This window comes from Mus musculus, chromosome 13, assembly GCF_000001635.26.
Source record: "Mus musculus strain C57BL/6J chromosome 13, GRCm38.p6 C57BL/6J".
Classification (NCBI taxonomy): Eukaryota; Metazoa; Chordata; class Mammalia; order Rodentia; family Muridae; genus Mus; species Mus musculus.
This window is the reverse complement of record NC_000079.6, coordinates 118,770,728-118,793,496: the sequence shown is the minus strand read 5'-3', so window position 1 is coordinate 118,793,496 and position 22,769 is coordinate 118,770,728. Positions and strand designations below refer to the sequence as shown.

Genomic DNA, 22,769 nt, shown 5'->3' with positions numbered 1-22,769 from the left:
AAGATAAATAGTTTATTTTAAGCACATGTAACTAGCAATTATTCAGTTTTTATACCTGCCTTTTATTTTATTATTATTTTTATCATTTACTTTTTATTATTTCCTTTCTTCCTCTTTTCTTCCTCCTTTAAGTGGCTGATTCTTCACTCTTGTGTGTGAACTTGCAGAAACTGTCCCTTGCCTCTTTGTGCTCACATGAATGAAGACTGGCCCTTCACGATGCCTAGATCCCTTGCTAGCAGATTGCTCCTGATGCTGATTGGTAAATTAGTCAAAACCGAGCACTAGGAGTCATACTTAACAGTGTTTCGATTTTTCTTCTTGAGAAAAGGAAGTTCAGAGTTTTGTAGTTGGAAAGAAACAACTTGGAAGTGAGCAACCCGTAACCATCTAGTCAGTGTGAGCTTACAGGAAACGAGGGAGAGCGACAAGATGCTTCCTGCTCTATTTTCCAATTCTGGAAGAATTCAGAGAGCCTCAGGATTCTTTCAAGATAAATTGTTTTTCTAGCTTAGTTTAAATAGCAAAGGTAGGCAAAGCTCTTGTCTCCACATTTGTTTGAACTCATATGTGCTATTTTAAAGTACAGTTCATCATCTCTTAAATATTTTTAACTCCATGCATGTATGTATGTATGCATGTATATACATTTGTATATATGTATGTATGCAGGTATACATATATATGTATATATGGATGTATACGTGCATACATATATAAACTAACTTAGGGCTAGCTACTCATTGATATAAAAATGTTACGTTTACTTTATTGAATAATCAATCCAAGAATTAACAATGCTCTAGTTATTAGAATTGAGCCATAGAACACTGATCCCTCCACTCTGTCCACAAACTTGCTTGAGCCCTGGAATCAACTTGCATTACTACAGTTTTTTTTTTTTTTTCTTTTCTTTCCTGCCTACTTTTCAAATCAAATTCGTTGGTCTTTTCCATGCCCTGGAAGTCAACGTTTGCAGCTCCTGGCTTTCCTCCAAGAGCCTCTCATTGTTGCACAAGCCATCCTTGTTTTCAATTCATTCTTCTTTATCCACTGTGTAAACTAGGTGGACCTGAGTAGTTAGGAGAACCCGAAAGCATTTGGTTGTTATTAGGGTAAGGATAGCCGGCTCACACATGTAAAACATTAAAGAAACCTTACAAATGTTTGAGTAATTTTTTTTTCTGTTGTTGTTGTTTGGGGCTGTGGGGCATTTAACCACATCCTGCCATGCACACAGCCCTGGAGCTGATCTCATTACCAGGTATAGTTTTAGGCTAATAAAAAAAAAAAAGAAAAAAAAAGGAAAAAAAAAAGAAAAGGAAAGAAAAGAAAAGAGAAGAGAAGAAAGAAAGGAAATAAAATAAGAACAGTACTTTTATTCTCTTTTCCCAGCATTTTTATTGCCTTTATTTAAATGTAACATAATATACACTGTTCAGCCTTTTGAGGATTAGGAGGAGGGAAGCGATTCTGTATCTTTAAGGAGTCTGATGTCAACAGTCATATGCTCTGTACCCGTGGCTAACACACTTCAGCATGGTGGAGCAGTGCCCACACTTCCCACGGAGGCAGAACTCACAAAATCTTTTCTTTTTTTAACACACAAAATTTAGGACTGAACTTCTTTTCTTTCAGTAGTTGTAAAAAGGACCAGAATTCTCTATTAATATCAAACAAATATGAAGTGAAGAAGAATCTCCTCTCTCCTTACCGAATTCATTTTGTATTTATCTCTGTTAGGATGCATACAGGGGGAAATGTAGGGTGGGAGAGGGGGAAAGATGTTTTCTATTTTTGGACTCTGCAAGCTTTGATACATTTTGCTAGAAGCTGTTTAATGTCTTGAGTACTATAATGATGACTGTTTACACATAGTCTCTTTAGTAATCTAAATGGCAAAGTGAAATAAGAATCCAACGTCTGCACTATTTGCTGTTACCCTTGTCACTGAATACTATAGTTTGTCTCCCCAAACATTTAATTTTGGTTGTGGGTGGTCCATGGTCATGTGTCAGGTATAATTATTATTTTAAAATAAAAGTAAAAAAAGATACCTAGTTCTTCTAGAGATTCATTACATTAGAGCCTTTAGACTCAGTTACCAATTAAACTCTAACATACAGAATCCAACCACAAGAAGTATACATTTTAAAAATCCCATTTGTCAGAAAACAAGTTGAAAGAACACCACAAAATGCAACCTATACCCATAAACCAAAGCATTGTGCCTCTGTGCTTTTCTCTTGAAATGCAAGCTTTTCAAAGAAATCATAAATTATGACCTGTAGGAACATTCTGAAAAAAAAGGCCAATTTTAAAATGACTGATCAACCTTTAATAATAATATTTTAAAAAGCTGATTTGTACTGGTCAAGCATCAGCACAAATAAGTTAGAAGAGGATCACAAATCACTAGCCTCTCTAGAGGTTAAATTTTAGTAAACAGACACATTTGGTGAGTCTTTTTGTTCCTATCAAAATACTGAATCCAAACAATGAAAATAAACAGACATTTCCAAACAAGAAAGAAGACTGCAGCATCAATATCATCTCAGAGTTATCCTTTAAAATTTTTTTAGAAGTGTTTCCTACATTCTTAAAATCACTACAGACACTGCAAATAAGGCTTACGTGTTTATTTAGTGATCTACAGAGCGAGGGTGCATGGCACACTTACATACTGCTTTCTATACCTTTTCTAAGAAAATGAATTTCAATGTGGTTATATTATGGAACCTTCTAGAACATTTTAAATTTACAGAAAACAAGGTTTATGTGGTTCTGTAAAGACTAGACCATTCAGCTTGAACAGGTGTCAGTATATGGTTACTCATATACTAGGATATATTTGCTCAGGTTAAGCCCCAGGGAGAGTTGCACTTCATACCAAATTTCCTTTTTTGGTTCTTTTGAGGGAGAAGGATTCTGTGGGCCTTACAAAGGGCTCATGTATGTGCAGATAACCTTTGCATCATTTGCCATTGTGACCTGTGGCAAGCCATCATCAGTAGGAAAAAAAAAACCCAACAATGTTAGTCTAACAATTCATTTTTTCTTCTTTTAGTATATTCTTGAAGATGAAATAAGACAATGAAAGAGAATTTGGCCTTCTACATTTTAAGGTAAGGGTCCCTCTGGACTGATATATGTTGACAAATGATGACAGATATCTGTTACATAATCTATAGCAGAATTCTGCCATAGTCATTGCTGGTGTTTTTTATTGCAGAAGTGCAAATTAAGTCAACTGAGAGCGCATGGGGCATTCATACTGCTTCCTTGATCTCATCTCCTATTTCTGAAGTGTTTGCCAAGGTTTTAAAACACTTTGTCATGAATGTGCGTATGGTGCCAGAGGGGGGAGGGAGGGAGAGAGAGGGAGAGAGAGAGAGAGAGAGAGAGAGAGAGAGAGAGAGAGAGAGAGAGAGAGAGAGAGAGAGAGAGAGAGAGAGAAAAGGTAAACCAGAGGGCAGCATTGAAGATACTCTTTAAACCCCAAAAGATATTTAACATCCTATTAAATAAATAACTTAGAAGGAAATAGAAAAGGATGGAGACAGAATGCACAAGCATACCATACTATTTGTATTAGGACAGTTTCATACTACTATGTTTATATTTGTAAATCTGATCCAATTCTTCCATGGTGCCACACCCAAAGCTCCTTTGGTTGTGCATATGATATGACCCAAGTGCTTTCCAGTAAATGCTTGCGTGTCTTACTGCTCATTGAATCATCAGGCTTGAATGAGCAATGAAAGTCTTTGATATGTGTTCATATTCCATAAATAACTTTCCCAAAGATCATTCAACAGAGTGTTCCATGTTCTTTAAGTTCTATCTCAGAAGTTCAAAAACAAAAACTTAAAAATGAAACAAACAAACAAACAAAAAAAGCCCAGCCCCCACCACAACATTGTTCACTTGAGGATAACTTCCATCCAAACTTGACTTGCCTCTATCTTGATTATAAGGCATGACACAATGACACAGAGCTAGTGAAAAGAACTTTGTATGTCAGCAGTGAGTACAAAAACATCCAAAGCCTTCCTTCCTTTAAACAAGCTGAATTCAGGGCTATGTCTTTGCCTTTTGAGCTACAGTCTTCAGTGAGGATACCATCTCTTTCTGTCCAAAGAGTCATTGGTTGTACTGCATCCACCAACAGTGTTTTCTTCTATGTTTGGATCGTCATGGGGAGGAAGTGAGCAGAGGTGTTTTTCCTTCTTGTTTTTTGTCCTCTCCTGGGAGCTCCTTTTCCATTCAATGCCACATACATTTGCCTGCCATTGTGCTGCCAGTTAAAAGATGCATAGGTGTTGTATCCATTTTCCTCTATTCTCTCTTTCAGCTTACAGTCGTTGTTAAACTCTTTCTGCAAGGGAAACACAGTTATTTATTCAGATGGTGATAATACTTGATTCCATGTGATACAAGCCATGTAATGATCTACACTCCATTGTCTTGTTTGTAGCTTCCATTTTTTTCTTACATAAAGTACTCACTTCATATACAACGCTAACAACAGAAGAGTCAAAAATCCTAAGCACACAACAGATTCTGTGTTTGAAAACACACGAGTCATCTTTGATGAATCACTGCAGCAGTGCCATGTCTTCTGGCCCATTAAAAAGTTGAAATGCTTTGAATATAACATGGTTTATGTGCCTAGAATGATTATCAGGAAGTAGACATTACAATACCAGTATTTATGATGATCTAGCTATAGAGGAGAGTGTTAATAATCTTATTTTTCATGGTATTAACTATAGATCCTGTAAGAAAAATGGAATTACCAGAAATATGGGCTTATCACATTTACAAACCTTATCTACTTAAAAATCAATTCAAGGGATGATTTAAAGCTAAGATACAGAAAATGTTTTGGGTACTAGAGATGTCACTCACTTGATAGTGTTCATACATAGAAAGAAGAAGGCCCTGGGTTCTAGCTGAACATGGTGCCATATGATTATAATACAAATGTTTGTGGGGTGGCTATTCCTGGTTGTACTACATCTAGAATGAACTACAATCCAGAAATGGAAAGCACACCTGTGATCCAGATTTTGAGGCTGGAAAGACACAGGCTTCTGAGCTAGATCTTGATGTGGAGATCTTGAGTCATAGTGGCCATGAAAAGCTTAGTCCCAGGCTGGGTAGAACACACCTTTAATCCCAGGAGACTAAGGCAAGCAGATCTCTGAGTTCAAGGCCAGCCTGTGACAAAGCAAGTTCCAAATACAGACGTAGTGGTACACACCTTTAATCTGGGCCACACTTTCTGCTAGAGACCTACATAAGGACATTGAAAGGAGGAAGCCTCACTCTTCTTTATCTACTTGCCCTTACTTGCTAACACATCTATTAGAATCTATTTCTTCAGGATACCAGTTTATATAGAAGACCTCCTGAAACGTCTAGGCTCATGGGACTGAACAATTCCTGGATCCTTAGACTTCCCATTCATGGCTGCCCATTATTGGGTTAGTTGGAGTGCACAATCTAAGCCATTACAATAAAGTTCCCTATGGAGAAACATTCCATAAACTCAGTGACTCTAGAGAACCCTGACTACTATGACTACTAGAGATTGAAATGTAGAGGTGAGTGGATCACAAGGAAAGCTACAATAATTAGTTCTAGGTTAGCCCTTGCCACATGAGGCCTTGTTTCAATTTTTTTTTCAAAAAAATGCTTTGTTTTGTCAATCACCCTGTCAAAATAATTATGAACCTTCTCACTGGGATATCCACCTATACCTGCAAAATTCTGGCACTGCTTCAAGTGGCCAATGGTCTTAGAGAGTTTTTGATGAGTCAAGAATGTTCTGTCATCTGCTTCTTGAATTCAGAATTTAGTATCTTTTTCTGCAGTTAATTATAGACACAAAACCTGAAGAAATGCCCCTCTGCTCTTGAAGAAAACTAGACTAGTTCAGAAACTAAAACTCCAGAGCTCTGAGTTTCTACTCTCTTCGTCTACCAAAAGGGCCCCATGACACACTGAAGATAGAAGCCTCAACTGGGCAATTTCTTTCATCCCAGGAATCTTTATATTTTCTATCCTTAAATTATTTATTTATTTTTAAGATTTATGTATATGTGCATGAGGCTTTATTAGTTTGAGTGTATTACATTCTAGCAGGAGCATGCTTAGGTCAGAAGAGGGTATCTAATCCCCCTGAAACTTGAGTTACAGACTATTGTGAACCACTACATGGGTGCTGGCAACTGAATCCCGGTCCTCGGAAAGAACAGTAACTATTCTTAATCACTGAGCCATTGATCCAGGCCACAAAGTTAAATTCAGGTTTCTGCCCTATAGATAATTGCTGGGAACATAATGAAACATCACATGCTTATACTGACATTATCAGTTTATTTTTCCATTCTGGGAGTTTTATAGTAGTGTGTGCTTCTCATCTATAAAGTACTATTAAATACAAAATCCATTCAATGATAAGACTGATATAAAGAAGAAAAATAAATTATCTACGATAAGTCTTTTAATAAAATAAAAAAATCTGTATTGAAAATATTAAATCTTTTTATGAACATATTTAATTTTACTTCTTATTCATTTGTCTGAAATATATGGCTTTCAAGCAATAGAGTTGTGTTTTACACTTACTAAAGTGCTATATAGCTTAAAGAGTAAAAGAAGAGGCCAGTAAGACAGTTAATTAGTTAAGACACTTGCTTCAAAGACTAATGGTTTAATTTCCATTTCGAAGAAATACAAGATGGATAAAGAGAAACAACTCTTTCAGGTTGTCTTCTGGCCTCTACATGTGCATATTGCAGTATGTACCTGCCTTCTCATGTTCACACACACACACACACAGACACACCGACAGAGAGAGACAGAGACAGAGACAGAGACAGAGACCAAACAAGTGTATAAACTTTTTAAAATAAAGATTTGGATTATTTCAAATAATTTCATATTGGAGATTCCATAATTGATGCTTTTCCCCTCTCTAAAATGAATTTAAAGAGTAATATTTTAAAAAATGAAGTGTGCCTGATTCAGCTTTCTCACCTCAGGTGTCTTGACACTTGGGATGTAACTGAAATGTGCCATAGCTATAATTTCTGGAGGAAGGCCTAGATGTTCATGAGATAAGCATAAGCCTAAGTCCTAATGATTAGGAAATCTAGGTTGTACTAATGAAGGACATTTCTCTCTACTGCTTGCTTTCATAATATTGGAAGGTGCTATACAGGATACTGAGGGAAGGTCTTACCTGTCTGTGAACTCTGTAAATTACCATAATGACTGATGTGTCAAGAGTTGCCCACAAATTCAATAGTGGTACAAATATTATGAGGATAACCACCACTTTCTGATTAAACTTAAGGCCTATTTCGCAGGAGGAAACATATACTTGATACTATAAATCTGGTTAAGGATTCATAATTGGGGAGCGCATGGGACCCAAGACTGTACCTATTGCTATTAATTTGTGAAATGAACAAAACATCAAACTTTCCTGTAAATCTCTGTCTCTCTGCTGGTGGATTAGCACACCATTTAGATCTCACCAGAGACGTTTCATTGTGTATTGTATTGGATGGTAGTTGACAACATGTCAGTGGAGAGTAAATGTCATGGACTCATTAGTCTGCTGTATCTTACTCCCACCTTCATAAGGATCTGGGAGTATCATAGTATCATGTAAGAGTTGGGAGAAAGACTGTAAAGGTCAGAGGTCAGAGGGAATAAGAGAAAACTGACTGCTGGACATGGCAGGACTACTGCAATCAAGGATGCACCACACCTGTGATAACAAAACTACATCAGATCAAGGCAGTCAACTGTATCATGGACTAGGAAGTCATTAATGGGCTTCATCCCTAACCAAGATACTGTGGACAGCTGATGGCTTCCAGAGAGGGGAGCGAGTTTACTATTAAGGGTGTGGATGCTGGTATGTCTACCACACTAGTAGGTGAGTCTACACCTAGGAATGTTTAAACAGCATAAAATTGAACCCATGAGTTATTTAAAAAGTAGGTAGCACCAAATTGAATTGAGATAGTAAGGAGGTGGAAGTGTATCTTGATGGCGACAGGGCCAGGAGTTGGTGAAAAAGATCACACTGCATTGTGAGTAATTCTTAAAGAATAAAAATCCTTTCAAAGAATTAGGTAAAACAAGATCCCAAATTGAATTAGGGTGGATTAAGGAAAGGTTTTGGATTTTCTGTGCTCATCTGAGGCATTGATTTGATTCTTCAATCATGATGCTTGAAGACCAGACTAATTCATCCTCAAGACTTGCTCAGGTCTATCATTCAACAGAAACCTTGGAACATAGGATAGTATTGCTCTGAAAATGAAAGAAAGATAGACATTCCCCATAAATGAACAGAAGAAAATATTCAAGGAGAATAATACAGAGAAAGTTTCACCAATCACTCGTGTGTTTGCTCAGAGATTCTTCCAGGCAGGCTTCTGTAATCAATAGAAATCATTTTGGAAATAATAATACAAAAATCAGTGTTATCTCCTGGCGTGTAGATGCATACTAGTATGCAGTATTGATTTTTAGCAGTATAGTCTTTAGATATTTAGTTCTTATATGGGCTAGAAGCAGAGAACATGTTTTCTAATGGAGCTACTGGGAGGTAGATAAGTTTTTGCATTGTTGTGCTCTGGAAACCGAGTGGATCTAGATGTTGTGTGCAGATGTTGTGTACATAGTGAGAGAGGTGGCTAATTCAGCCTTCTTCAGGGTTACAACCTGGTAGTAGGAGGTTGGCAGCAAACACACCGATGATAGAAACACCAGATAATAGTCATTTCAGACAGTGAGCCTATCTAGGTAATATCTAGGTAATATGGTAATAGGATAGAGTACCTGGGGAACAAGTTCAAACGAACAGGTTGAATGAAGAGACTTATAGAGAATATAGCTCAACATGAGGCAACCACAAAGCACAGGAGGTATGTCAGCATAGAAGGGAATGGGTAACTGATAAGAAAATGTCATTTTTTAATGTCATAGTTCATTTGAGAGTGGGTTATTACTCTCTTGATACCACATTGTAAAAGAAGCATGTTTTATGATTAAAATTGGCTTAATCTTTTCTCACAACTTAAATTGTATACTTTATTTTCTTAAGCTAACTTATATTAGATGATTCTGTATTATGTTAGCTTTGGCTAATGTGTACATTTAAGTACCTCTTCAAAGAGTATACGAATACACTCTTACATCCTGACTCTGATATAGTGGAACAAGAAGGGACTTTTTGTTTAGTTGATATTTTTAAAAGACCAAGACCTCTTGCTTTGTAGATTCAAAGTTGTCCTCTTACCTTAGCCTTAGGTCGCTGAAAATTAATGTGCAGGCCACTGTCTGGATTCAGACATATTTTGTTTTTGTTTGTTTTGTTTTGTTTACTTTAAAAGTGATTTATTTTACATGTATGGATGTTCAGCCTGTGTATTTTTCTGATTACTACCTGCATGTCTGGTACCTAAGGATGTTAATAGAGTATTTTATGGCTTGGAACAGGAATAACCTATGGTGTGAGCCATCATGTGGTTACTGATAACTGAATTTGGGTCCTCTGCAAGAGCAGCAAGTGTTTTTAAACACTGAGCCATCATCTCTCCATGCCTATGACACTTTGAAATAAAAATTATAAGCAGATTTGTTTATTTTGTTGTTGTTGTTGGTGGTGGTGGTGGTGGTGCTGGTGGTAGTATGTATGCATCTGTGTGTTTGTGTGTGTGCGTGCCTGCATGAGTGTGTATGGTGGGGGCAAATAAATGAGTGTGTGTAAGCAGGAAGACCACTGTGGGAGTCATCATTGTCCTACCATATGAGTTCTGGAGATTGAACCCAGGTTGTTAGATTTGGGAGAACGAAGATTTACAGGCTGGGCCATCTGGCAAGGCCCTAAACATGCTTAATAAAAACAAAAGCAAAAACACTATTTTTTCAAAAGTGGTAAGAATTTAAAGCCCTAAATAGAGCTGTTTTTAAAAATGTTTTACTGCCTTTTTAGGCTTCTTGGGGGAATAATATGCAATGAAGAAATTGAATTAAAATTCCTGTGGCCCTCATACCAGGATTTGTCCTGGTATGACTGGCTTGTCATTTAACAGCAGAGCTGATATGAATAAAAAACAAAGCTAGATCATTTCAAGACGTATGGTTCTCAACTCAAAACCAATAACACAGACAGCAGTGGGCACCTCATTGAATGTATAAATCCTTAGTCCTTAAACTTGAATCAGACAGTGTGGGACTGTGTTCCATCATTATGCTGTTTAACAAAGCCTCGCACTGATTTTGAAGCTTACTCACGTTTAAGAACTACTGACCACCCTTATACTAATTAAGAAAGTAAATTTACATATTGAAAGTTAATTTTTGATATCTATGAAAAATGTGAAAATATAAAATATCTCGCTAGAAAATGATGTGCTTATTAAATACCTGTGTCAAATGTTACTATATATTCTCCAAAAATATAATTAAAAGTTTATGTATCTATATTCCATATATTCCTCTATAGTGGAATTTAGAAAAATTTAAATTCATTTAGTGATTTTTAGTATAGTGCTGGGATCAAAACTGCAAGACATATCCATAGTCATTAATTGTCCTGCTTGTATTATACTTAAAATGGCAATTAAGAGATTGAAGCAGAGTTCTGCCGTCATCACAAGGCTACTGTACTACTAACAGTCTTTTCTTACAATACAAGCTAGTTGTTCTATAACTATTTTGTATTTGTTGACAGTTTCCCCTATATAGTATAAAATGCTTGAAGTCAAAGATTGCTCCTCTCTCTCAATCTCTCCCTCTGTATGTGTGTATATGTGTGCATTCACATGAATGAAGGAGTTGTTTTGCTTTGTCTGGAAATAAGTTCTTCTATGTATCTACACTAGTACAGAATATGTGATCTTCCTGCCTCAGCCTTCCAAGTGCTGTGACCAGAGTTGTACATCACCATGTGTTATTCTAAACTTCTTCCTTATATATCCTTGGGAGGCAGGATAACCAGTATCTGGCACACAGTAGCTACCCACATGTTTAATTAAGACATTTCTTCTAAAAGTTTAAATCATATACCATGAATGATACTGTTTTAATTATGACTGTGATTTTAATTCTAAATACTTATTATTTTATGTGAGGTTTCAGTCAAAAAGACTTTTTCTAAATGAACTGAACTTGAAATTGAAGAGTACTTAACACTAATATTCAAATTCAAATATTAACATATTCAAAGTACTTAACACTAATCAGTCTACCCAAGGCACATGAGGACCTTACTAAAAGAGTATCCTTTATTATTACATGTAGTTTTTTTTTTTTGGTAGAAGTAGACCCTATTGTGAGGACAGTATTTTGTTTTTACATAATGTCTATAATGTTCATGCATAATTAAAATTTAACACTATTACCTAGGTATGTGAAATTCCTAGGTATGTTTCATTATTTATGATTTTAACAAAGTACACAGCATCTGAGCTGTGGTTTTACTTTTCAGCTATGGCAGATACTCATAGTGCATGATCTTCCATTCCACCCAATGTTTTTGTTTTAAGTGATTCTTCTCCAAGTTGTCATCTCTAGTCTCTACACTATTTCATCCAGATGCTTCCGTGAAAGCCTGATTGGCTTGCAGTTCTGAACATTCACAAATGTTAGTAATGGCCTGTTTAGTAGACTCATTGGCAAACAGTTCGGGAGATTATAGAGTTGAACAAGCTGTTTGCCAGCCCTTGAGATGCTGCGAATCCTATTAGTAGCGATCAAATGACAGCAAAGCCATTCAGTGTCTTCTCTAGGAAACCATCCAAATCTTTGGTACTAACAATACAATGTGCTTTGAAAACAAAATCAGGCTACTTACTGAGCCATAGAGTTTCCCCTTCTTGTTCATGGCTAAGTAATAGTTGCTGTTGATGGCTTTGACGGCAACAACTCCGATTTCCACTGATGTTATCTCCAGGACACCTAAAACACACAATCACAAAGATGAGCTGTAAAGGGTCATCATGTTTAGCTGGGAGAAGGTAAAAATCAAAACAAATGATAAAGTTCATTTTCTATTATCCTCAAGGCAAAAGACAAACAATGGGATAGCCAAACTGAGCCAAAACTGTTGAACGTGTTGAAAACCCCAGGGAGTATAGCAAACCAGGAGTGAGGCTTTGAGAGGTTGTCCCTCCATTTGTACAGAATCTGAGCATATACAGGAGAATGCTGTTTTAATTAAAATGCTTCCTTTGCAATCTCTGCAATTTCAACCCCATAAATATTGAAACTACTCTACTCATCTTAGCCTAGATTTAAAAAAAAAAAAAAACTTATCAGAGCCTACATCTGTACTGTGGTATTAAATTAAATCCGTAGCATATGTCAAAGATCTGTCAGATTTACCTCAATCTGTAAAAACAATGGTAAACTATTTTTCCTTTGGAGCACATCTAGATAAACTAAATCCCTTGGCTGCATTTTAACTGATAAATTCATTTCTTTGGCCAACGTGTTGACATTCTGAGGTACAGAGAGACTTGTCTTAGCATCCACACCATCTTACAAAAGCAGATACAATACTCCAGGTTAAGGGATTATCGCTTTTTCTAGAAGGAAGGGAAAATGGACAGAAGTAGTAATTAGCAAAGAAGACCACTTCCTCCAGTAAAAGGCAGAGTTTGGTGTATGCAACGATGATATTCTTTGAAAAGTTTATAGGCATATGTGGGAAAAGTCATTTGATCCAGAATGCAAAAGCCCACCTGTTTTGCCTAAGAAGATCTCAGAATAAAACTGACTTCATTACTTGCAAGAGAGCTTGCTCAGGCTGGATGAGCAGGACAGTGAAGAGAGTGTAACATTGGAAATGGGGTATATGCATTTGACTCATGGCTCTGCATCTATTGGGAAGTGCCCACAGAAGTCAAGAGACTGCCCCACATCTCAGCATCATTTGAAAAGTGGCCAACATAATATTTCCTCACAGAATCTTGCAGTGAAGATGGTCCATAAAACAATGATTATAATTTGCCTAGATCTCAGAGCTTCTGTTATTATTAGAGGCAAGTTTTCTCCTAATAGTTCTGAAACTTGGAACTTCTTCCCAAAGTTATGAAACTTCTCCATACATCAGATAAAACTTTCATTGGCTTAGCCAGATAATGTGGTGGAAGGAAATCGTAAGTTCCCACATAATGTGTATCACCTAACATAACACACACCATCTTAAATGTAGCATATAAAATGTATCCTCAGATTTTTTTCCCCACAACGGAACAAATGGCTTATACTCAGAACTTGAATGTTTTCTCTCCTTTTCTTTTCCAGGTTAGACTACTAAAAGCTAGAAGAAATGAGAGAACAAGTAAGTTGACATTAAAGGAGACTTGTGCAGGAAAACCTCTATCCATGTGTAGAGGAAATGTCTAGCCTCATACAACACAATCTTCATTAATGTGACATCCCACTGCATTTGCAAGGCCAGATTCTAAGGTGCACTTTGGGACAATGTTTACATCATTAATATTTATTACCTGTTACAGGATATTTGAACCTATTTCTAGTTAGAGTGTGGCTCAGCCCTTAGCACACACCTTTAATCCCTCTGCCTGGAATACTGGAATACAGACAAGCCCTTAGTATTTACCTTTAATCCCAAACGATGAAGGTAAAGAGAGTTTGTAGAAGGAACCACCCATGTTTGAAAGTGATGTCAAATTGAGTGGATGAACAAGTGATGGATCAAAGAACAGTTTGATGGGACAGAATATGCTCAACTCTCAAGAGAAGAGAGAGCAAAGGGAAGTGACTTAAGGTAGAGCAGGCAGTACAGGAGGAAGAGAGTGCAGTATAGGATACAGTAGAGCTCGTGGAGACCAGTGCAGTAGAGTGGGAGTTAGAGCAGCTCAGAGAGAGAGGAGGCAGTTTTACTGGGAGAGTTTTATAGAGACTGATTGAAGAGAGAACAAGCTAGACACAGGGAAAGACAGAATGAGCAAGAGAATGAGAAGGAGCTAGAATATTATAAAAGATTGCTAGAGTTAGTTTGATGCCAAGCAGAGCAACGCAAAAAAGCCAAATTGAATAAGTCATCTGGGAGAGAGGACTTTGATCCGGAACATCTGAGTTGAACCAGCCAAGTAGAGCTTAGAAAGAACAAGGAAGGGTGAGCTTATTCAGCAACAAATCTCAGAGGCTGCAAACATTCTAGGCCTAGCAGATGAAGGCAATAAGCCTCCCAGACAACAATTACATCAGGTGAATAAAATTTACTTTTACATTACCCTATGCTGGTTGTTGCCCTCAGGGTACTCATACACATATTCATTTGAATAATTTAAAAAGTGCTCTCTTGTGGTGAATGACTGTAATATCTATAACTGTTCATCAAGGAGGTATTGCCATTCTTGTCATCAGTTATAGATTAGAAAATAAATGATAAAGATAATTTATATAGCTCACATACAAGGTCAAGACAAGTTCAGTCCTGTGGCTTCTCTCTTCACATCTGGTTATTTTCATTTTCCTTCTCTTTCTCCTTCCTACAATTGGTTTCTAAAGAAACCATTTAGCAATATAACTCATTATTAAATGACAACATGCTATTCTCCCAATGATATTGGGGTGCCACTTGGGAAAATTTCAGAGTTTCAGAGGGGGGGTAAACTTTAATAAACTTATGACAAGGAGAAGATACTAACTAGACAGCACGTGGCATTCCGATGTGATGTAAAAAATTTAAGCCTCAAAAAAAAAAAAAACAAAAAAAAAAAACAAAAAAAAAAAAAAAAATTTAAGCCTCTGTGCCTCTAAAGAAGGGAGTGCAAAGCCGGGCATGGTGGCGCATGCCTTTAATTCTAGCACTTGGGAGGCAGAGGCAGGTGAATTTCTGAGTTCGAGGCCAGCCTGGTCTACAGAGTGAATTCCAGGACAGCCAGGGCTACACAGAGAAACCCTGTCTCAAAAAACAAAACAAAACAAAAAACAAAAAAAATGAGACCAAGCTGAATAAAGGAAACAACATGGTATGAATATCACCAAATCCATGGCTGGCTCTTTGGAGACTCTGGCACACAACGTGTCAGAGAATCTGCTAAAATACACTTGGAACTCTGTGTTTTACCTCAAATGGGAACTCAGTGTTTAAAGGACTGACACCCCCCCCCTTTTAACTTTATATCTAGTTTGGGCAAGCATATAAATATTTACTTTAAAGCATTTTAAAATTGAGACATTAAAATGTACATATTTAAGGGCCATCATATGATGCTCAAGAATGTATGTGTATTGCTTAATGATTATATCAGAATAAGTTTACCTTTGCCTTCAAAGGAAGTTTGCTATTCTTTCAAAATAGAACAAAAGGAAAGACTTAGGTGATTTAATGCCCTTTTGAATTCTGAAAGTAAGTCTGGGTTGTACCACAGGTCACCAATTCATAATTTCAAAGCTTCATAGGACCCAGACAGTGGCTGCATTTATTGCAAGCACCTGTGTATGTGGACACCTCTTTGGGAGGAACCAAGTCTGCAGGTGTCTCAGATAGATAGATAGATAGATAGATAGATAGATAGATAGATAGATAGATAGATAGATAGATAGATAGATGGATGGATGGATGGATGGATGGATGGATGGATGGATGGATGGATGGATGGATGGATGGATGGATGGATGGATAGATAGATAGATAGATAGATAGATAGATAGATAGATAGATAGATAGATAGATAGATAGATAGATAGATAGATTGATTGATTGATAGATGTAGATGTAGATATAGATAGATATAGATATATATGGATCATTCTTGGAAAGGAACTCCAGAATTTTTTGAGGTTTGTTAGATCAGCTGCTATTATATTTGTATGTGTCTACATAAAATGCAATGCCATTTGAAAGAGTCTCCTGCTTAAGAGTGAGTGAAGGGTATATGGGACCTCTCTCCATTTTTGCAACCTATATGATGCTACAATTATTTCTAGTAAAAGCTTTGGAGACTCGGACAAATGGCTCAGTGGTAAAGATATCTATTACCAAGCCCAAGGACATTTAAAATACTTAGATACTTTGCTAGTTTTAATCAATATTTTGAAATATGTCATGTTTAGTTTAATGGCATTACAATTTAAATCTTTTAAAGTTAAATCTCTCCCTCTTTCCCATTGTAATTGTAATTGTAGAGCCTCAAACTGATCTACTCTATGCTAACATGGAAGAACACCTTGGTCACCCTCACTTTTCAGTTGTGTACATCAGAGCTTAAGTAGGCACACAGAGAAGTATGCAGCAGGTCATGGCTATGCATTTGGTCCCCTAAGAATCACACTGGGATTTATCTCCTGTATAATTCATATTCATTAAAGAACCGTAATAGATACATGTTGTTCATAATATACACTTGGTAGATAGTCAAGAATGCCAAGAGAATCAATTGACTGTGCATGGCAAAATGGGGGCATTTCTAAAATCTACAATTTTTGTTTTTGCTAGGAGTCCTATTTGTGAAATTATGAATAAATAAGTTCATATCTCACTAAAAGAAACATGAAATTAAAAATAACTTCAAAATGAATTCAAAGAAAAAATGAATTTTAAGGTATATTTGATATCAGTTATAAGTAAGTTATTGTAAATCTAGAGGGTCTTTTTAATAAATTTTGAATATATGCTCAACTATTAGTTAATATAATTATAAGTAGAGGAATTTTGAACATGGTGTTAAACGGTTATTTTTCATGTAGGATCTTTAATTTAAGCAATGTTCATTTTTGATCAGTGGAAGACAACAAAATATTTGTATGTTGCCATTAAGCTGTATCTCCAACTCCCTTAAATTTATTTGAAAATAATAGGTAACACAAATAAAGCTGTTATAAAGGCCCCTCGTGGGCTTTGTACTCTTATATATGACTCAAATTCCCAATTAATTTAACAAAATATATCAGAGTTAAGCTTTGTGTTATTTGCAAGCTGGAGAAAGCTTTGGCAAAATTATATAAATTAGTGGGCATATACTGTCTTGAATATAGTTGATTTGATATTTGGATACAAAGCCTTTACTCTTTCTACAGTGTTAAGCTTTATTAAATAAAACTGCTATTAGTAATATACCAAAGGTTTCGATAGAGTCATGAAAGTGAGGTAGATTTATATGATGACATTTATGGCTAAATAGAGACCCACGATTAAGGTAGGTTTCTGTGGTGGCATTCATGGCTACATACACAGAGAGACCTGAGCTAATCTGTTCTTCTTCACCAATGATGCCTCAAGGAGGCTTTGACAGATGTCTGTACCTTGATATTGAACTCTCTGCCCCCTGGAATGATGAGTCAAATAAACCTTTATTCCTTACATGGTACACAGTTTTAGGTATTTTGTCATAGCAACAGAAAAGGTACTAATACAGACCCTATCTGTCTTCCTTTAAAAAAAACCTCAGTTACCTTTGTCACAGAGTTGACCCCAGTTCCCATAATCCTTCTCTCCATTACCATGACTGTCTGAACAGCTGGCCTATTGTCTGGAGCAGTCTCTAGTGCTGTTATTTTCCCTTTGATGATTATATGATAATAATTAAAAAAAAAACATCATTCAGAGCCTGTAGAGTTAAAAACTCTCACCAAAATCTTGGATGTTCTGTGTCACCAAAATATTCCATAAATATTTGATATAAAAAAAAGATCAAAAAGATTATTGCCCTATGAAAGGGAGCTGGGCATGTTACTGTCTGTTAGTTTACTACCAGTTTGAACCTGTCTGGGTTTTAATCAAAATAAAATATCATTTATTTTGGAGTCACATCTGTCATATTGGATTACAAGCACTCTAAAATTTATTTTGCATACAGTAGCAATGAGAACATGTTTTTGACCTGTCTGAGATAGTGTATTAGGCTAATTCAACAATTAATTTCTTTTGAAATAATGTGTAAGTAATCACTATGTTGAGTGTAGCTCAAAATAATATATGTGATATTAAATTTTGGGGAGTTGGTTTTTTTTGTTGTTTTTTTGTTTTTTGTTTTTTTTAGTTAGCTTCTCCTTCCCTTAATTCCTGTTTCTACTTACCACATGTTTTTCAAAGGAACTGCAAGGTCACACTTGAGGTCATGAAATTTGGAAGTGAATTAAGCAATAGCTATGCAAAAGCAGAAGAACCAGGGTTTGCACCCCTGATGCTGGATAACTAAACAATACAGGAAAGTCAGTTGCACTCCGGACTCTTAGATTTTTATTTGTTTATTGGGACAAACTGCTTTAGTGCTCACAGGGTGTTGGCATTTTAGGGAAAGGCTAGTAAATCTGTGTCCTGTCAGCTGGATCACTATGGTGGCAGGTTAACTAATTTACCATTGTGGTCTCCAAACTCAAACCGCCTTAGCAACCTGGACAGCATGTTTAAACACAGATTGGTAGGTTCTTCTACTCCATAGATCTAGGCTGGGACCCTGGCATAAGATTTTCCAGCATGTGAATTTTCCGCCAGTGCAAGGACCACCCACTGCTCTGTACATTACAGCTCAGAGGCAGGGACAGCTTTGATGGCACAAAAACAGAGGCAAAACCATGTGGAGAGGGGTAGAACCAACCCAGGAAGAGATACAAATAATGGCAGCCTTTAATTTCCCTGGAAAAAGCTTTTGAGAGTTGTGACTAGAAGAGGGTTTTCTTCTGAATGACAGGAGTGGGGTTCTTGATAGCTACAGAACTGACAAAATATGAATTTGGGACCTAAGCACTATACATGTATTGTTTCATTGGCCGTGTCGTTAAAGACTTGGAGTAATATCATCAGAGGGTTTAGAGAATGGTTCAGCGGTAAAGAGCATGCCCTGCTCTTGCAGAGGACTGCGGGAACCAAATTCCTTCTTCTGCCCTTCATTGGCTCCAGGCATGTACATGATGCACATAACATACATGCAGACGAAATGTGCATACATATAACATAAAAATATAAATATTTTATTAAAGATTTTATTATCAGATTTGCTTTCTTACAAATATGACTGTAGAAATGTTAAAGGAAATTTAGGAGACTTCAACAACTTTTATGGACATCTTCAAATGATTTGTATTGATAATCTAAGGAGTAAAGATCTGTATGTTGCCCTTAATGTTATGCTCATGGTTGTGACACTGGTTCAGTACAATTGGGATTCATTTTATCCCCAGCCTTTCAACCCAGGGTTGAAAGAATATGCTTTTTCTAAAATGATTTTTTTTTTCAAAGAAGGACAGCATAGTGAGCCAATGAATAGTCTAAGTCTGAGGTATCTGGTATAGTTATAGACATGGGATTCCTGTTCTGCATAATGCAGGCCAGCTATTTTTTTTTTATAAGCTGCAGTGTCTTCCAAGACACTTGACATTGAGAATTACAAAAAGAAATGAGGTCCAATGAGAAAAGTCATTACCAATGTTCCATGAGGAGATGTATATTTCCTATCTTCTTAAAGACCAAATGGTCTTTTACATTCTCACTTAGTAACCCAAGACATAGAAAAGAACTGAGACATCAGTTTGATCTTATGGATCAGAACGGAGGCCAATCCTAAGAATTACACATTTAAGACTGTATTTAATTAACTGGTAATTTAATGAAAAAGTTTGAGCATTTGGTCTGGTGGATACAGCTCAGTGACAGAGAATTTATCTAGCATGTTCAAAGTCTTGTGTTTCATACACAGCATCAAACACACATACACGCACACACATACACACACACATACACACACACACACACATACAAGTATAACTTTAAATAGTCAACCCACTGGCACTGATCTAGTATTTAATAATGTCAGAAATATTACCACGAAATCCAAATATAATTCTTTAAAATTTTGCTGACTTGCTGAATTCTGTTTAAGATATTTCTTACAAATCAAACTTGACTCCATTCCATATACAGTCACCAAACACAGACACTAAAGCATACACATGGAGGGACCCATGGCTCTAGCTGCAAATGTAGCAGAGGATGGCCTTATCTCTCATCAATGGAAGAGAAGGCCCCTGATTGTGTTGTGGCCCTATGCCCCAGGGTAGTCAACAAATACTTGGAGTTAGTGATCTAATGTGTCTTTCCACAGTCTCAGCTAGACATTTTTCTAGCTGTTTTGTCTCATCGGTTATCCTACTTTCCTTTCTGTTGCCATGACAGATTCTCTGATAGAAAGCAACTTTGGGGAAAAGGTTTTATTTGGCTTATCATTCCAGGTCATAGGCTGTGGTTTCAGGGAGGTCAGGGCAAGAATTCAATTAGTCACATCACACCCACAGTCAAGAGCAAATAAATTGCATAGTTGTATCCTTTCTTTCTCTCTTCTTGCTCTCTTATCTCTTCTACTATTCAGGAACCTCCTGTTCCAGGACTGGTAGCACAATAGAGTGGCTCTTTCTACATTAATTAGCAATTAAGACAATCTTCTATAGAGTTGTCTATAAGAGAGCATGATCTAGGTAATGCTTTATTAAGTCTCTTCCCAGTGAAGATTAAAAACAACAAAAACAAACAGCCCTAACCTATTCTTTTTTTTTATTGGATATTTTCTTTATTTGCATCTCAAATGTTATCCCCTTTCCTGGTTTGCCCCCCCAAACCCTTATCCCATCCCTCCTACCCCTGCATCTATGAAGGTGTTCCTCCACCCACCTACCTACTCCCACCTCCCTGCCCTGGTATGCCCCTACACTGGGGCATTGAGCCTTCACAGGACCAAGGGCCTCTACTCCCATTGATGCTTGACAAGGCTATCCTCTGCTACATATGCGGCTGGAGCCATGGGTCCCTCCATGTGTATTCTTTGACTAAACCTATTCTTATTTGAACATGTCAGGAGTCATGACTTATGAATTTCACAAGTGTTATATTTTGAAACATTACCTTCCATTAGCATATATTCCTAGAAAGACAGATATGGTGTGTTTCCAGGTCCAGGATTCACAGTGAGCTCTTTAAAACCATCCAAGTAAATTCTAATATAAACTTATCTCACAAACCAGGAAAGGATTTAATGACAAACTAGGGTAAAGCAAGTGCTTGTGTATGATTAACAGCTGTCCCAGTTTGAAATGAGATCACATGGGGTGTGCTGTGGTAGGGACAGTACAAAGCACAGGTGTTTAGAGCTGCAGATACTTCCAGAAGGACCCATCCAAGTGTTGGCAATCAAAGCCATGAACAGAGTTGTATTTCACATTGTATAAAAATTTTTTCTGATATTGAAATAAATCTTTTCTAGGGAAAACATTGCCCACTTACTTCACATTGTGGAGAAAACCCTGAGTGAATTCATATATAACTCAGGTCTTTGTCAAACATGGAAGGAAGAAAAAGTCTGCGATTTTGTGCAGGAAGTGTTTCCCTAAGCACAACCATCGTAGCATTATTTCTTCCAGAGAAATCAGTAAGTAATTCATGATATTATAGCTGTGTTTTGCATTAGTAGAAGCCAAAAAGCTGCTTAAGTTAGATCTACTGGGGTAAAGGGGCTTTGGCAATCATTAATTCTTATGCATTTTTTATGTCATAAAACTAAGCTATAAATCATTTTTCAGAAATCTGTATGGAACCAAAGCCTGTGATAACTCTAATTTAAGGCATGACCATAACGGCCTCAGAATGAATAAAATATCACAAAATAAAAACACTATTTTTATTTTGTTTTGTTTTGTTTTTTAAGTGGGAAGAACTGAAGGTATTTCACTCTCAAGGAAGGCTATGTTTTAGCCCATTGTAAAATCAGAGAAGAGCTTAAAGAAATGTAGAGAATGTCTGCTTCATATCCCTTCTCTTGTACTAGAGATGACACCCGGGGATCCAGAGAGATTGAAGAGCTTATCCAAGCACCTGTAGTAAGGTCACTTAGGACCAGAAGTAAATCCTGAGTCTATATTCTTCCTGAGGCTCCTGTAAACATTTATAAACTGTTGGCAGCCAGGAAAAGACTTTATATCAGCTTTATGTTTTATAGACTAATTCATCTTGTTCATTACACAGAAACAGTTCAGTCTATTTGACTCTGACCATTGCTTTTTATTTATAAATGGAGAAAAAAATTTAAAGTTAACACAGAGGGTTAGATGAATTACTACATGGAATAGTCCAATAAATTATCATTATGTTAATGCAGATATTTATCTTTAAGATAGCCTAGTAAAATGTCTACCATTTTATTACTTTTAAAGTAAAATTTTCTAATGTACCTAATTACAATGTAGTATTTTTTTTCTTTTCTTGCCTTAATTAGAAGAAAAATGAGTCATTGGAGCACATACTGATTTTTTTTTCCCCACGAGAAAGTCTTATTTGTTGTGTTGAAGAGTTCATATGTTAGATAAACACGGATGGGTCTAAGTAGTAAAATACTTAACATGGAACAAGTTTTAGGGGTTCAAACTCATGGCTCAAACACTTACATGTGTTATGAGTTTGACAAATTCTCACAACAATATAAATTAGCCCTAAATTCTTTCTATGGCTACTTAGAAATGTGAATTTTGATTTGACTGTGTAATGTATTTACAGAGTTTTCAGTTATAACTGTAACTTGACAAACTATATTCTCTTGTCATTTATAATTAACTACTCAGTTTGGTAATTCATGGTGTTGGCCATGAGACATTATGTCTCCATACTTAGGAAGTTCACATCTCTCTAGAGTTAACTAGCAGGAGTGAGTTAAGCCAAGTATAGAAGTGATATTCCCAAAGTCCATGGAAACGCTTTGTATTTGTACAACCCACAT

General features: G+C 36.5%; 1 protein-coding gene across 1 annotated transcript in view; it reads right to left on the bottom strand.

Annotated features, from left to right (window-relative positions):
* Positions 1-923: 923 nt before the first annotated feature.
* Fgf10 (fibroblast growth factor 10) overlaps positions 924-22,769 on the bottom strand; it is a 77,875-nt gene continuing 56,029 nt past the window's right edge. Inside the window, exons 2-3 of the mRNA NM_008002.4 lie at positions 11,888-11,991; positions 924-4,378 (exon numbers count right to left, since the gene is read on the bottom strand). Of these exons, the coding sequence (NP_032028.1) occupies positions 4,181-4,378; positions 11,888-11,991 (302 nt within the window). The 3' untranslated portion in view covers positions 924-4,180. The remainder of the gene's footprint in view (positions 4,379-11,887; positions 11,992-22,769) is intronic.